This window comes from Bombus pyrosoma, linkage group LG6, assembly GCF_014825855.1.
Source record: "Bombus pyrosoma isolate SC7728 linkage group LG6, ASM1482585v1, whole genome shotgun sequence".
Taxonomy (NCBI): Eukaryota; Metazoa; Arthropoda; class Insecta; order Hymenoptera; family Apidae; genus Bombus; species Bombus pyrosoma.
Genome location: NC_057775.1, coordinates 17,416,194 through 17,433,179, shown reverse-complemented (window position 1 = coordinate 17,433,179; position 16,986 = coordinate 17,416,194). Strand labels below are relative to the sequence as shown.

Below are 16,986 nucleotides of genomic sequence, written 5' to 3'. Positions count from 1 at the left end.
ATCTTCTCAAAAATTCCAAAAGAAAGGCCCCGATGTCCTTTCATCTCCGACATATATATATATTTACAGGACATATATTGACCAATAATGAATAGGTTCCACGTTTCAGCTGAATCATTCCAATTACACTCTGGCGTACAAACCGCCATCGATTCATTAGGAGAGAGAGAGAGAATGATGGTTCTCGGTGCTCACGGGGTAGCGCGTTTACGAGTCACTCGATACGTCAGAATGGCGAACGGACGCGTATGTCCGACAAGTGTGTTGCTGTATATACCTGTTGCTACAAACACGAGTGCGTGCCTGGTCCAAACCAATACAATAAATTCTTGTTGCGTCAATGATTAATCATGAATGACAAAACGCTGTAATATGATATCGTCCGCCACCGCTAATAATAAATGACTGCGGACGGAGAATGACTGGATCCGTGCGCCGTGTGCGTACGTTTCGCGATGCGATCGACGATTTTTTCCGCGATTCGTCGCCGACGAACGAAACAAACTCGCTGGCTGTGGCTCGTTTTTAGAACGAACGACAACGATGGCATCATAGAAAACCGATAAGGCCGGACAGGGTAAATTAGCGTTATTTCAGTCGGAAGGATATTCGAGACAAGCCCAGTAATCGATTGTGAATAATTTTGAAGATCTACATTTGCAAAAACACACAGTTCCATGACTATAAACGTATTCCATGGATAATGATTGTTAGTAACGAAAAAAATTCCGTTACCGATTATGGCTATCGGTAATCGTAAAAAATGTCAACATCCATGGTGTTATCAGTAGCGAAAACAAAATTCAGCCACCGAGAACGATTATCGGTGGCTATAAAAAGATGTCAGCATCCATGATGATGCCATCAATGATCAAAACAACATTTCGGTCTCGATGACGGTTACTAACGACCATAGAATGACAATAACATAAATAATAGTAAATTCGAAAATGAACTTAAAAAAAAAGAATGTTTGTGACATTACCTTTCTGCACTTTCCGGCTTTTCTATTTTCTATTGTTGATCAGTGCGGTTTCTAAACGATTGAAATATCGAGGTAGCGGCGCAGTTAAGGAAGTCGTGGCGGAGATCAATGAAAAAAGAAACTGGTCAACTTCAAGGAGGAAGATCGATCTTTGGATCAATCGTACGAGATGCGATGTCGTTCACGCAATCATGCTCGCGTATATATACGTTCATCGCGCGATCACGCGATTAATCTTCGTACTGCGTGAATCAGCGGAAGTGCCACGTCCACGCAAGCAACCAGTGTGCATTTTATATGAAGTCATTTGCATCGAACGCGACCACGAAGTGTGGCCTATAAATTACCACGTGTCCGCGATAACCGCAACGCCGACGAAAGACAATAAACTCCAGCGACGCGAACGCTTCTGTTTGTCCTCCTTCTTTCTTTTCTCTTCTCTTCTATCTCTCTCTCTCTCTCACGTCTTTTTCTCTATAACCTCGGCTACCTTTGCACAGCTCCGATCTAATTGCTACTCTCCACACGAACTCGAAGTCTGTCGCATGACTGAACGTTCGTGTGCAGGTGAATTAACACGTGACCGTCCATTGACGTTTAGTATGCCGTGTCTTTGAACGGTAATGTGTCGGGCTCTTTCGCCTGGGTTATGTAAATCGCGATGCCCGTCGTGCTATTCTCCAGACATTTGTCAATTTGCTTAATACCAGCGTTCCTTTTATTTCGTTCGTTCATTCTTCTACGTTGTAACAGTTCGCTGGAAATATGTACTTCTACTGACACAGCGAATAATGTAAACTTATAAATTTCGTTCAAATGAATTTCTTTTAACTAAACGAAGCTTCGTATTATGTATCTTTCACGATACAATGTTACGTTTATGCTCGGTTAAAGAAAATAAAATTATTTGAACAACAAGCCTGTATTTTGCGAACAATGCCAACTTCCTTTATATACCGCGCAGAAACATTGTTTCTAATAAATGAATGTACTTGCTGACTAACTTCTCAACAACTTTACGAACAACAAAAGTAAACTCTTCAACTAGGTCAAACTACATATTAGATATCTGCCTGGTACCAACATACCGGAGACAAATCGCTCATAAGAGTTAAATTCAGCCAGTGGATGAAGAAACACTGTAGGTCGCTGTATCAAACATAGTATCAAAACTAGAGTGAACATCGTATTAAAAGTCGCACCTAATCCACCAACAAACATCCAAAACTCAACTACTAAATCCCTTCCCATCCTCCGAAAAATTTACAACATTCGACTCACTTAACCCTAACTTAAAGGTAGCTTTATAATATTTACGACCTTGAAGCCTCGTTCCATTCAGAATCTTCGTCTGAAAACCTGTTCAAGAGCCAATCAGCCACCCACGCGAGATAAAGAAACGTGTCCAGGATCGTAAAGCTGCGTATCGTTCGATCGGAAGGACGATCGTGGGTAGACTGGCGGCGCGGCGCGTAAATTCAAAGGCGTTTCTCGGCGACCTTACGACCTTCTCAGTAGGAGTTGGCTGTGACTCGACTCCGACGCGCGTTGTATCCGCCGCTAATGAAGACGCATACACACCGGTGACGTTGCGGCGCAATAATGAAGATCTACGGGCGAAAGTAAAGCCACGGCATGGCTTGTCGACCGTATGCTATACACACTTGCGTGTGTAGCCAACTGAGAAGGAGAAGGCGGCGGGCATTGCGAAGAAATACGCGGGAAGAAGCTGTTCAGCGGGTCGGCTGAATGGCCGGTGGCCAGGTAAGGTCGTGGCACAGCTGCTTTCATTAGAGTAGTCGCGCACATTCACTGGTTCTTATACAGGTACAGCCGAGATTTATGGATTATTTGATTGTTCTTGGTAGTCGCGATTTAACCCTCTCGTTGGTAAAAGCATTGTCATGCGCGCTTATTGCTGAATTGTCGTATTTGTACATGAAATGTGTTTGAATATTTGTTATAGAAAACTTGGATGTTCATATTGTTGTATGTGTTGTATAAAATATATCGATACTTGAGCAGCAATCCGAAAGTGTATGTAGAAACTACGAAATGTTTGTTGGAAACTTGTTGCAAAATTTAGTAAAAAGTTACGCAATGAATAACCGTACTAAATATGCAATAGGTGTTTATGTTTAAGAGAAATATTAAGATTAATGAACCTTAAAAATCCGTAAAAAACACAATATTTAATACAATTATTTTCAGTTTCGTTTCAATTTTTACCAGTGTAACTGCTATAGTTACGTCTTTTTATAGCGTCAAATGAGATTTCAGATAGTTTCGTATAACACGCGCTACATATTTCATAAATGTAAAATCTACAAGTGTTCGATTGCTTTTGTGAGCTTGTGAGTATACAGAGAATATCACAATATTCTTTTTTGCTGAGATTCCTATTCAGGTAATAGGATACCTGATGATTTGATTCGCCATAAATATGAAACAAAAAAGAGCAGAAAAAAGATAAAGTAAATACAGAGAGTCGTAAAGTTAATCGCGTGTGAACTGAACAAGCGTCGATCAAGCGAATTCGAGAAACATAAGGAGATACGAGAGCTTCGACTTGGACCAAGACCATGCGAAGAAATTTTTTATACAGGCACGACGTACTTTTTATCAAGCAAAAGATATAAATACTATAATCGCCATAGTTGCAATACATTTGTTACTTCAAATTTATTATCGTAAACTATGTAGCTAAAAAACTAACAAAAAAGACTTTTATTTTGAAAAAAGAAAAAACGGAAAGATTTACACGTTCATAGTTTTGACACAGGACAGAGAATACATGAATGATAAAGTGACTGTGCTGACAAGACAGGTGAAGATTAGGGTCAAAGGAGACAAGTATGTAATATAGCCCATGGCGCAATCAAGAAAGACCGGTTAATTAATCACCGTTGATAAATAGTTAATCATCCGAGTTAATCTTCCGCCTGAGGAGCATAGTGAGGTATAATACAGTATATGTAAGTGTGATCATTATGTCATACGATAGTTTCGTTTTATACGAGGATTTCCCACATACACGTACAATCTATCGTAAATTTCTTCAAGTTTTCAAAAAACACACTAAAAATATAAAAGTACACGTTATTAACGTCTTCCTGGCCAAGAGATTGCACGAGCAATTCCCAACCGGATAATATCGCAGCCAGAAGGTTAAATATTCTGGAGATTGGTGTGATTAACTTGGTAGAAAAGAGCGCGGCGCTACCGGATTTAAAAGAAGCGGTTATTTATGAAACCCTCTTGTGTAATTTTCAAGAAAACGAGGGGAATTAAGTGGCTAAGTCGCTCGTTAAATTCAGATAGAGGAGGTGTGTTATTGCTACGGACATTAGCAAATGGCACCGTAAAACCGTATCCTCCGACGATACGCAAGAATCACAGACGATTTTTAAGATTAGTCGATTAAGACCTACCAATTAAAAGATTTAACGTCATATTTTACAGAAAAAATGATATTGCAGTATCTATCGTACCTGTCGTATTAATTCAAATCTCAAAAATAATGTTAACAATCTCTCAGCGAATTAATATTGGGAAACGAAAATAATAAATGAATCAATGAAATTCTTCTAAATCTTCATCGTGAACAACGTTTTAGAGTTGGTTCGTTCGTATGATAATTCTTAACAGATTACAGATACCGCCGTTTATGATAGTCTCTCATGACTTGATGTTGCTAACACATTATAACGGAGTTTCACGAAACATATTCCAGCGGTTACCAACGTCATCCGAAGCATGAATGCTGCGATTTTAATGTCAACTCGCAGCACAAATTCAAATAGGGGCATTACCTAAGGATTTAATAGCGGTTTAAATTGAAATTCGCAGACGTGTTAAAGTGATCGGTATTGGAGATAAAGCTGCCCGCTTTCGTCGATTGTCTCGCGATACGGCAAAAAGAAAAACCACTAGGCAAAGTGCATGTAACTTTGAACGTTTCAAAAACTTACGCGAATTTCGTATATCAAATTTAATGTGCTTCTAAAATACGATATATCGTTGTTTAACGTTTTCTCATATTCGATATTAATATCGATATTAACGTCGAATAATATGAAATTAAAGAAAAAAGGGAAAATTCCAATATACTGTAGAAAAGAAGTGACAAAACATAAAGAGGAGATGGAAATTTCATTCGATAGAAATTTTCTTGACTCACCATAACGTAGTGGCGCTGCATCTCGGTCTTCTCCTGGGCGAGTTTCTCCAGCTCCAATTTAATACTGGACAGAACAAGCAGGAAAACGCACATGTAAGCAAAACATTAGTAAATGCAGGGCTACATACGAAAGCTTCAGGGCAGGTTTTAAAGTAGTAAAGGGATCGATATTTATAGAAACAATTATTTCAATCGTAACGACAAAATAATTCACCCGTGAACGATAAATAATAAGAGATGAGAAAACATTGTCAAATAGGTTTACACGTACTTAATAAAATCATCGATGCGAATCGAGATCGTCGATTGTCAAGTTCCGTAACAGGTAAAATACATGATCGGTGTGAGAAACAGGTTCATAACATCGTTAACGCGAGATATATGTATCAACGTTCAATTTTTTCACGCCTGTATTCACTCCCTTTATTTTTTCCTTATTTTTTTAGATCTTCTTCCCTTCTTCACATCTGAGAGATCAATTTTCCGCTTCAGTCGCGTTTCTCGATCGAGGATATTGCAGAAGCCAAGCCATTAAAAACACACAATTAGTGGAGCCGCAACAAACAACGATAATAGTCGTTACACGATGGCCAATTGTATACGGCAGAATGTATGTAACATATATATATAGTAGACGTATCAGTTTTTCTTGCCGCTGTGTGAAACGATCGAGAGTATGGCGATACACCTCTTTTAAATCGCCTAGGAAAACTAGCGTATCGGAAGCAGTGCAATTGCGTGAATATTTCATGGAATCGCGGAGAAGGAATTTATTTTGCTCGCGTAAATCCGATTCACAGGAAATCGATGCACTGGCGATATCTATTTGCTGGGATTTACACGGAGTATTAATTTCCTCCGTTAGTATCACTTGGTCATAGGTTTTTGGATAGAGGTTTCCATTAAATTATTTAATTCTGGAATACTTTATTTTAATTTATAGTGTTTTTATTTTTGTGTTTGTGACACACAAAGCCCATCAGTGACATTTAACACGTGAGGTATAAGATGAGGAAAAAATGAAATATTCCAAAAATTCTGATATTAAAGCAAATGTAGTCTAAAATTTAATTCAATTAAATGATAGTAAATAATTGAAATCTAATGCAAAGTGTGTACTGTGAGCACCTAGTACGAGTTGAAAATTAAAAAAAAAAGAAAGAAAAGCATTTGTTCTTTCTGGTATCATATAGTACTCGTCAAATCGGATAAAAGATGCTTAGTAAGCGAGTTTTTCCTGGAATAATACAAATTACTCGTGAACATATGTACGTACATGTATAATTACGTTTGTAGTCGGACTATATAACAAACTCGCTTATGACTAATCAAAGATGTAGTTTAACAAATTCAACAAGGTCAGTTTCTTATTCGAATGATGAAATAATATACACGGATTTCACAGTATTGAATCCTTGGCAACGCCACTTACGTGACTCACAAGTAACGTGATTTATCGTTGTACTGTTGTATCTAATTACCATATCATTGCACTTTCAGTTTTTAGACCGAAGCAAGAAACTAAACGATCGTTTATAATATTCACACTGAGAAGCTGAGAAAATTTCAATTATACAAGATTGAAAGGACAATTAATCCTATTCATCGAATAGACTAATTAAACTACCACGGAGAAAACTGATTAACCCTATTTCTATTAAACAGACTAATTAAACCACTCAAAGAATGATTTTTAACACTTTCACTGCCACGTTGGTCATATATGACCGGCCACGGTTTCTCCTATGACGCCACAATGGTGACCGGAGCGCTTGAACTTCTTACAATTGTAAAAATTGTATATGAAAATTGACAGTTAGGGCATTTTGAATATAACCGATAAATAGAAGATACTGTGAAACAAAAAGTGCCCCATTGAACAATTAAACATTTTTATTAGAACATCAATAAAAAAAATGAGAATCTAATTGTGCACTGTTTGCATCCATATCTTTGACGGGTAATCTACGAATATTATTATAAACACAGCTTAGAAAATAATCGTAAATGCTGCTTTATAATCATGTAATTGAAGTTAGAAGTGTGCACCTTACTATTATATATAGAATGAGCAAATACCGTTTACTAGTATCTTCTACACGTTTCAACGATATATTCTGGACGTTTTGCTTACGACGAAACAACGAATGCGAATGGTTTGTTGAAATAAACGAAGCCTTGTTATAATATGTCGCTATCAACCGTTAGCAAGGTGCCAATAAGATAAACGGTCCATCGGGGAAGAATGTTGTCTTACATCATCGATTTATTATTATTTTTCCATTGTATGCTTTGAATAATAAAGATACTCCCGTGGCGTCCTGAGCGAGACATGTGATTTCGGCGTGGCAGTCAAAGTGTTAATCCGAAATTTAAATATCAAGAAAATCGTATCTGCAATACAATATTTTTCTAATTTACTCCCATGCTTAGCACCGATTGCAATTAAAATTAGGAAAAACATCGCGATACGAGAAAGTCGAGTGGATGAAACATTGAATTCTCCGATCAAAAACAAGCCGCAGCCCATAAACGTGGTCGGACAGGGCTTGGGAACGTTGATTTTTCATTGGGGCTAAAATCGATCTTTATCGACACGCAGCGTGTCGTTATTGCACCGGGCAAAATAATAGGGCGTTAAATGGAAAATTAATTTCCACTGATCCCGTCGGCGTAACAATACGTCGCGAAACGACGCGACCAACCGCATATAAGGTACCTTTTATAACGGAAGTAATTTTTTAACGACAATAGAACCGCGTCATATTTTTGTTTACCACCCTGACAGCGAAATAGACCCCCTGGTCCGGGCGTGCTCGCGTTCCTGTAAAATTGCATCCCTTCCCGTCGTTCCGTATAATAAATATGTGCTCGTAATAGTTGAGTACACTACGTAACACCGTATGCAGAAACCTTCCAGTGAATGTATTGGTGTCTGCAACAATGTTCACGTGTATACAGGGTGTTTCACGCAATTGGACCACTATATATCTTTGGAATGATAGGGGACATAAACAAAAGTTTCATGAGGAAAAATTACATGCTTTCGAACGATGCACGATTTGATTAATGTGTTGTGCAAGTGGCCGCCGTTTTGAACATTTTTAAGTCGTTTCCATCTTTTTAAACGAGACTATACATTCGTTTATATATCAATCGAGGTATCATTTTTATTCTCTGTAAAACAGCGTTAACGTAATATAACTGGCGCAGAAGCTATCTGCATTTCATTATATTTATTATAAAACGATGCATCGTGTGACTTGTACAGAAATATGTAGCTTCTGCTTTCGGAAAATGCATGTATACACGTGCTTACGCTGTGTGATACGCCACTCGAAACGATTTAAATTCGTCTAACGAATAAAGGCACGTACGTATTGCGGATATTTCTGCAAACTTATATCTCTGTGAATACGGATAGAAGATGTAACCTAAACAAAGATTTGTTTTATCGCTAAATGCTATAACGAGTACTATTGTACTTTGGATATTTCTTATACTTTTCCATATTATATTTTGCATTATATTTTGAATCTTCAAATTTCCCATAAATACACGTACGTATGCATAAACAGCGGTCTACTAATAAACCTTTTGTCCGTCTTCTACCGTTTCCAAGTTATGGCCCATTCGACGAGAAACACCTTGTATACGGAGCATATACCAGCACGTTTATATTGTACGCGTTTCCACCCGTGTTCCTAGCATTTTACGAACGGCCAGCAACAGCTCGGACATTGAGATAATTCTTCCCGGTTTTCCCTGCGTTATAACACCAATTACGCAAGAATTATGTTTTACGATATTTTTCTTCGTTCGCCGAGTACGTTGTAGGCTGTGTTCGGACCCGTGTACCGTACTACGAGCGACACGGTTCGCTGTTGTCGCGAATGGAAAGTGGCGTATTATCATTTAACGAGCCGCGTTACGGCGTATTAAAAAAGGGAAAACCGGTGATTGGCCTGAAACCGAAACACCAGTGTGCCGTTTCTGTAAATGGTAAGAATTGAAATAACCGGACCTGAATGAATCAAACGTGTGAAATTAAGTGGAAGTTACGTACACAGTAGCTTACGAATGTATTTGTACAATTGCAGAAACTTTTTATCGAAATATTATGCTTATCATACGAAACATTTTGAAATTTCGTTAGCATCGTAATAAGATCCGACTGTCATTACTGCACTGGTAAAATTCGAAACGAATCTGAAAATGTATTACGATGTAATATAATCCATTATATTAATAAGCCTTTATTTAAAGGTAACATTATCTTTGTGTTATAATATTATTTATAATTGATCCTCGAGATAATATTTGTTTCTAACACTAATTACATATGTGTTTAACACTAGAACTGCCGATAGTTAATACGAAGCTATTTCTACCAAAATCAGTTAAAATAACTAGTCTTTAAAAAATACATAATAATAGAATATTATTGTTTATTAATTTATTACTTTCTTACAGAAGGAATTCCATGTTATCCCTAAATTAGGGTTGACACATTTATAAAATTGTAGAACCAGCCATTTTGACTGCTGTGGTATTTCTAATGTTAGCATCTAGCGATCGATCCGGAATTTTCCTGATAACTGATATCATCATATCGAATGATACGCGGTAAAAATTTTAAAAACGCGTGGAAGTTGTACCAAATGAGGAAAGTGGTTAAATGGGGTTCGATAAACAGATTGCAGGATCCTTTTACACTTTGCAAGTACCAATCATTTTGACTGGTATTGGTATAAGTAGCCTTGATACAAAATTATTTTCAGTTTCAATACATAAGAAACAAAATAAAATTCATTGTATTATTCTTTTAGTTATCGTTGCGAAAATCATTACATCACTGTGGAAAAAAATATAACATGAAGTAGGAATTTTAAAATAAAATTTTAAAATCAGTCAATTTCACTGGTGTGGCGGTTCTAATGTTAAGATATCACGTATACTAACCTTCTTTTAATAAACACACATATATTTGCGTAAATGTGCCGTGACTTCTACGCATGTTTCTAGATTGATTTCAAATTTTACCATGACAAATTCAAATTTTAATCGTGACAGTCGTGCCCCATTACAGTGCCAATGAAATTGCAAAATGTTTGTTATCGATCAACCCTATAAATTGAAAAGCAGAAAGAAGCGATGATGTTACAAACACCCTTTTTGAATCTATTAAGTCGAATTAAAGTAATTGAAGAGTAATGAGATTAAGAAATTGATTAATTTCTCATAATAATTGTCCATTATAAGGATATTGCAAATATACTTCCACAAGTCACAGTATACAAAATGGATATTTGTGAACGAAATTTATACCTCGATTGGTTTTCCCGCTTTCAGTATATTTGATGACGAAGTTGTATATGGCGATATGGAAGTCGTTGAACGAATGCGGCTGAAGTAAAGGCGGGAAAAAAAACTAGCAACATGGGTTCCGTAATCTGAGGACAACGAGCGAATGGTATACTGTGTGTAAACATATCCTTTCTTTCTTTTTATCTTTTTTTTTTCCCCCAGTTTCTTCTGTTTCGCTCTTTTCCCTCTTGGCTTGTCATCGTGTAATGCCTGTGTGTCTCTATTTTTTCACTGGCCAGTTTCTCGCATTCCAATTTAAGGCTGTATAAAGGGAACAAGAACACAGCATTAATATCCAGCAGCAGCCCTTGTGAACGCGCACAGCCTTTGTTTCTCCGTTCGTTCATTCGTTCCTTGTGTCGTTTGCCTTCATCGCAGCCGTCGTCATAGTCGCAGCATTAAATTAAAACGCGCGCACGTTCGCGTTTCGCGTTGACAATGAAACTAACGAGAAAAATTGTTACGTACGAAGGGGAAAACAAAGAGTTTGGTAAAAGAATGGGAAAAGAGAAACGAGAGAAGAAAAAGGAATCAGGTTGGCTAATTCGTGACAACGAACGGAGTAAGAGCAGCGGCCTCCTGCAAACAGCTTCCAACGCACAGTAATAACCCAATGAACATCCTCGTAAAACTCACTCCGTGGCAAAACGACTTCCCCTTTCCGCAACTGCTATACCACAATGCATATGCACGATGTTCTGTGATACAATCAGCAAGTAGATGATTCTATGTGAAAAGGTAAATCGAAAATATACGAAAACATTTCTTTTATTCCATGCGATGCTTCGTTTTCGATAGAATTCAATTTTTTCGATATATTTTCTATACACCTGAAGCTGGTTAATTAGCGACTGGTTACGATCACGCAACCAGCAGGAGTATATTCTACAGGTGGAAATATGTGAAAAATGTAGAGAAAAAATTTTTGCGTTTAAGGTTTCATTCGAAAAAAAAAAAAAAAAAAAATAGAGTTTGAACATGTCTAATTAAAAATTGCCTTGCTACACGAGTAGGTACTTGATAAATATTGAAGTTTCATTTTCTCCGAAATTCTGTGAACAAATTTTCCCTGCATTTCCAATTTAGTTTCCCTGATTATTCAATCCTATACAATCCGCAGTTAGTCAAGTTAAAAAATACACGATAAATTTCCACAAACTCGATTTACTCGAAAACGAAGAGCGTCGTACGAACAAAATTCTGTTCCACATTTCCCACTTAACTCTCCACGTAAAATTGCTGTCTCGTTGATCGTACCACGATTACTGCTACACCCTGTAGATACACGCTGCATGACGTACTTCGCGCAGCCACTTTCCGTACGTAATATATCGTTGGCAACTAAGTCATTACGGATTTTGTCATACCATCTAATGACAAAATCCGCAATCACTTAGTTGCCAATGCAATAATTGTCAGTCGCGGAAACGTTCGATAAAAGCAAACAATCCGGCAACTAACTATCATTCGTTAAAGCATAATTGGATGAGACAGGTCTGTCGGAAGGAAAAAACATCCAAGGCGATTAACTAATCTCGCAGCCGCGTCGGTTAGCAGAGAAATTGTAGGATTCGCGTGAGTTGATGGCGGAAGGCATTGCGACGCAACGAGAGGCACCCATCGATGGGAATTGATAGGCAATTATTGTTCTCCGTTGGATCCTCGAATCGCGGAAGCGAATGTCCATCGAATGCCCGGCGTGCTTCGACCTTTTGCTGTTCCAGCCGCGAAACTATAGTGGCGCGACACGACCCGTGTGATCGACAGACAATGTTATATCGCGCGTGTACAGGACAGTCATCGTGGCTGCGTAAAATAGCCCTTCCGGTTGCTGGTCGATGGCGATCTATACGCTCGATACTCGTAACGAGACTCGCGAACGTTTTCACGAACGTGGACGAACGTTTGCTTTAAAAGGGTCGGTTCAATTATTCAGCAAAGGGTGTTGTTCGATTTAGCGCGCTGCAAATTAGATGTTCTTTTAATAAACTTGAATAAACTCAGAAAGACTATTTCACTGTGATCGTGTTTTTCTCAGAATGTTATTTCCCAACCTTGCAGAATAGATAAGAAAGATATTAAATCGATTCATATCGAATCCCTCTTGTGTTTATGCGTAGGCTTTTTCTGTTTTTTGCGTTTGGTATCTTTTCAGGGTTACAAAAATAGCAAAAGTGTCCGAACGGCTTGCAGAACCTTTTTGGAGCACGAATTCTTTCAACAACGAAGATCGAAGAATTTTTCAAAATGTAAGCCGTGACACGCTCAAAGATGAAGAAAGTTACCTTAAAATATGCCGTGTCGCATTAGTTTGGAAAAGACGTAATCCTCATTGAATTTCAATATCTGTATAAGGGGCAATTGAAAGGGAAAAATAAATGACACCATCCGTTCGACTACGTCACGATAAATTAATACGATATTAACGATCGATCGTTCGATAATTCTGGTTGGGTGAGCGGGCTCGTGGAGCCCATTAATTATTTCAGATTGACGCGGTGCAACAATTTACAAGCCGTCTTATCGAGTCCGCTTCTCTCCACCTGAACGTTCCAAGACATAAATACGCGGAAACGCGCACCTGTTCCTCATCGCGAGCGTACAGCCGTTACGAAATTCACCACGGTTCGAGCTCTCTCAATTTGTAAACGGCAAATTTATAGCCCTCTCGTTCCCTTCCACCTCTCATCGTCACACCCTATATAACGTGCTCATACTTATGCGGAATCGAGTCCGCGAAAGCATTTATCCGAGCGTACCGTGTTTGATAATAAAACTAACGCGGTCTCCGCCACTTTCCGCATCATCGAGCGTATAATACAGACATAAAATGAATTATTCTATAGGATCGCGCTGTTTGCGCGGAAAATTCTCCGCTGCGGTTTATGCAATCTTTCTACCCGTGTTATTCCCGGCAACGCGCACGGCATTTGTTGCGTTCTGATCGAACATTGTCGAAAATAAATCGTTCAATCGAGAGAGAAATGTGTTTTCGTCTATGTACATTTCCTTTCGTTTCTTTTTTATTTTTCCTTTTTTTTAGGAATATACGCGCGTATGTGCAAATTGTGAATACGGCAAATTTGGTGCTTTGATTGGTAATTGGATTAAAAGCCGGCGCGTTATACAATTTTTTAGGATGTTTGTCTGATTAAATTGGATATAGATTTTTCAAGTATTTCCCTGTATTGAATTATTTTGTTTCATATATTGCGTTATTCAATTACTAAACCTGTTATTCTTCTTGCATATCTATAGATACAATCTGAAATAGAGATGGTATATCAATGGATATTATTAAAATACAGGTAGTTTTTCAATATTTTATAGATAGCCGTTGGATATTCCATACTTTTTATCGATGAAAGTATTTCAAAAATGATTTTTTTTTTTTGTATATATGAAGAAGAAGCGAGGAAAGTAGCAATGAAGTGAATCAAATTCACGTTCTTCGCGTGTTTTTATAAGCCGTTTTACATAATTATCAATTTTTAAGGATTTGTATGAAAGTTTAAAAATAACGTTTACAGAAAATGCGTCGGTCAGATTCGGATTGGATGATCGTACTTCGATCGAACTCAATTTGGTTCGAAGCGATCGGATTGACGTAGCTTTTCAATCTGATTCAACTTGATTCAACTCGTTCTGACTCGACTTAGCCGGACCCAAACGACTCACGCGGATTCGGCCCAAAAGAACTTAACTCGCTTTAATCCAATCTAAAGCAATTCGGTTCAATTTCATTTAATCCAACTCGTTTCGATTCGAATCGACTCAACGGCCGACCGATCTAAATAGCTCAATTTTATTTAACTCGATCCGGTTCAGCTAGATTAAACCGATTGATCTTTGAAATTATAAAACGACAATAAAAATAAGAATTAATCAGAAGATAGACGCGGATAAGGAATATCTGAAAACGTGTATAAGTGGAGCGTGGAATTATCGACATGGCATTATTATTATTATGATATTTCCACATTATCATAGTGTTGAGAGAATATGAATAGAACAAAAATAAAAATGTCATCTAATTAATGTTAGAACTCTAGAAGCTTCATTTTATCGTTGGCAACTAAGTGGTTGCGGATTTTATCGATACCACCTATTGGCAAAATCCGCAGTCACTTAATTGCCAACCCAAAAGAACCTCGAAATTGATTATGCGATTGTAATTGTAAATTCCCAAATGCAAATGATTTTCGTGATCTTATAAATATTTTTAAAAAAACATTAACATAAAATATATTTTGGCCAGTCATATCCGATAATTTATTAGTTACGTAATAGATGAACTATTTTTTATTCAAACTCAAGTTGAACGTATCATGGAAACTTCAAGAATGAATATAATCAGTTAGTTTATAGATATTTATTTAACGATGTAACTAACAATAAAGATGTCCTATTTCAAATTCCGTATATAGTGAACTGACATGAAATTTGAAATGTTTGCAAAAACAATTTATCTTAACAAAATATCCTTCCTTCGCTTATACTCTGCCACACTTTATATTTACAAATAAAAATTGCAAAGTATGAAACTTCCTTTCTACGTACTTCACGATATCTACTTCAATAACCGATTAATTATACGACTGCTAATAATAGATTACGCTACTCTACTACATCTTCCTAGAACACTAGATCGCAATAATTAGAGAGAAAATAAGCATAATCGGATAGAGAGAATTGAAGATAAAAATAATCAGAATAGTCGGGAAACAAGAACAAGCGAAATAATCTCATTTGAAGTTCTATGGCGTATAATGTTAAGATTATCAGAACGGGCAACACGATTCCTAATTTCTCTTAAAATGATATATTTTCGATAATTAAAATAACCTTTCGTAAGATATACGAACAGAAGCTTCTTTCTTTCCTGCCATTATGCATTTTCCTATACATTCTTCGTGTTAATTTCTCCCACACGAATTATACATTTTACGTACTTGATAGTTACAACGTTAAGAATTCTACCTCAACCTGGTCTCATTCGTACTCGAATTACATGCACGAACAGGCCACTTAACCCTTTGCACCGCGAATTTAATTTCAATTTCGTTACCATAAGCTCGCAACGCTTTTAAGTGTTTCGTTTGAAATTTACTTTAACTAAAAAATAAGAGAATTTAAATAAATAAAGGAAGAAACAAGTTCACCTAAACACCAGTTTTATTCACACTATTGTTGTATTTTGTAATTTTTAACTGTATCATACATCTTGAAACAATTTCCAGGATGCAATCCTGCTTTTCTTTCGCACGTTTCACAAAAAACGTGGACATGAGATAATGTCGAGTGGGACTCGACAAAGGAGCTCCTGAGATAAAAACTGATATCGAGTCACACTCGACATACGAGTGCAAAGGTTTAAGTACTTTTTTCTCTGCCGAACACCAGACACGTTAACTAACAAATTTTCAACACCTGTGACATACAGTAGCGCATGATCAGACAGAGTTTTAGCGGAAAGTGTTACGATCATCAGTTACGAGTACGTACGCGTCGCCGCGGCAAATATTTTCATTCTCGTCTCGTTTGAACAGCGTAGCTCGCTTCGAACCGTGCGAGAGAGGTGCGAGGTATGGCCGAGGAAAAATCGAGCACTCTCCGGAAGAGTTGGTGTGCACCGAGTGCGAAATTGGCTACTTTCTGACCGTCCTGTATAGTTGCACGAGCGCGTGGAAATGTCGCACGCGGCTCACGTACGTCTCGCACATATTTATGCATGCATGCGCGTATGCACACAGCTCCCGGGTTTCTCCTCTCTCTCTCTCTCTCTCTCTCTCTCTCTCTCTTTCTCTTTCCGTCTTTATAGTTTCCTCTGCTTCGCTATCTCTCTTTATCCCCTGCTCTCTGGCCCTCGTGTCGTTGTGACACGAAACAGCAATTTAAGTTTCCGTCGTCGGTGGAAATCGTGCGGCACGTGACGCCGCGAATTAACACGTTAAAGGGTCGGAACATAAATTAACGTGTCAAGCCGTAGATAAGGATCGCCAGGCACACGGTGAAAACCGACACTTCGAACGAAGAAAGTTCCCTTATCAGGCAACTTTTCTTCGCTGCCCGGTTTACTCGCTTTGCGTGTACCCGATTCCTATCTCAGCCGATTACCTTCTATATTCCTATACTTGTTACCGTTTTTACGACGTTATTTATTTCGAGCGGTCGGTCGTAAGAACGCTTAACGGGTGGGCTGAGTGAAAAAATGAGATTCGTCTAGATTTGCCAAAAACTTTTCGAACATCGTTCCCACCCTTTTTATCAGGTAATTGGAATTTTTTGATTGTATATATGTTTATATTTGGGATTTCGACGCTGAATTATAATTACTATAGATCGTCAAGGTGCAAACAGAATTTGTACGCAGTTGTGGAATATTTCGAGTTGCAGTAATCTACAGAATGTACGTAATATATTGTTGAGAATTGTTTTTTTTTTTTTTTTTTTA

At 37.8% G+C, this 16,986-nt stretch overlaps 1 protein-coding gene across 4 annotated transcripts in view; it reads right to left on the bottom strand.

Moving 5' to 3' along the window:
* The window catches only part of LOC122568092 (protein groucho-like), a 154,870-nt gene that overhangs the window by 94,926 nt on the left and 42,958 nt on the right, over nt 1–16,986 (bottom strand). For 2 of the 4 annotated variants that reach the window (XR_006316965.1, XM_043727447.1), the window contains exon 3: nt 5,166–5,229. The exons of 1 other annotated variant lie outside the window; for it this stretch is intronic. Coding sequence is in view for 1 of the 3 variants with exons in the window: in XM_043727447.1 (XP_043583382.1) it covers nt 5,166–5,229 (64 nt within the window). In the remaining 2 variants the exon portion in view is untranslated. Of the gene's footprint in view, nt 1–985; nt 1,152–5,165; nt 5,230–16,986 lie in introns of those variants that run through there. One more of the 4 variants, XM_043727448.1, reaches the window with a different exon arrangement.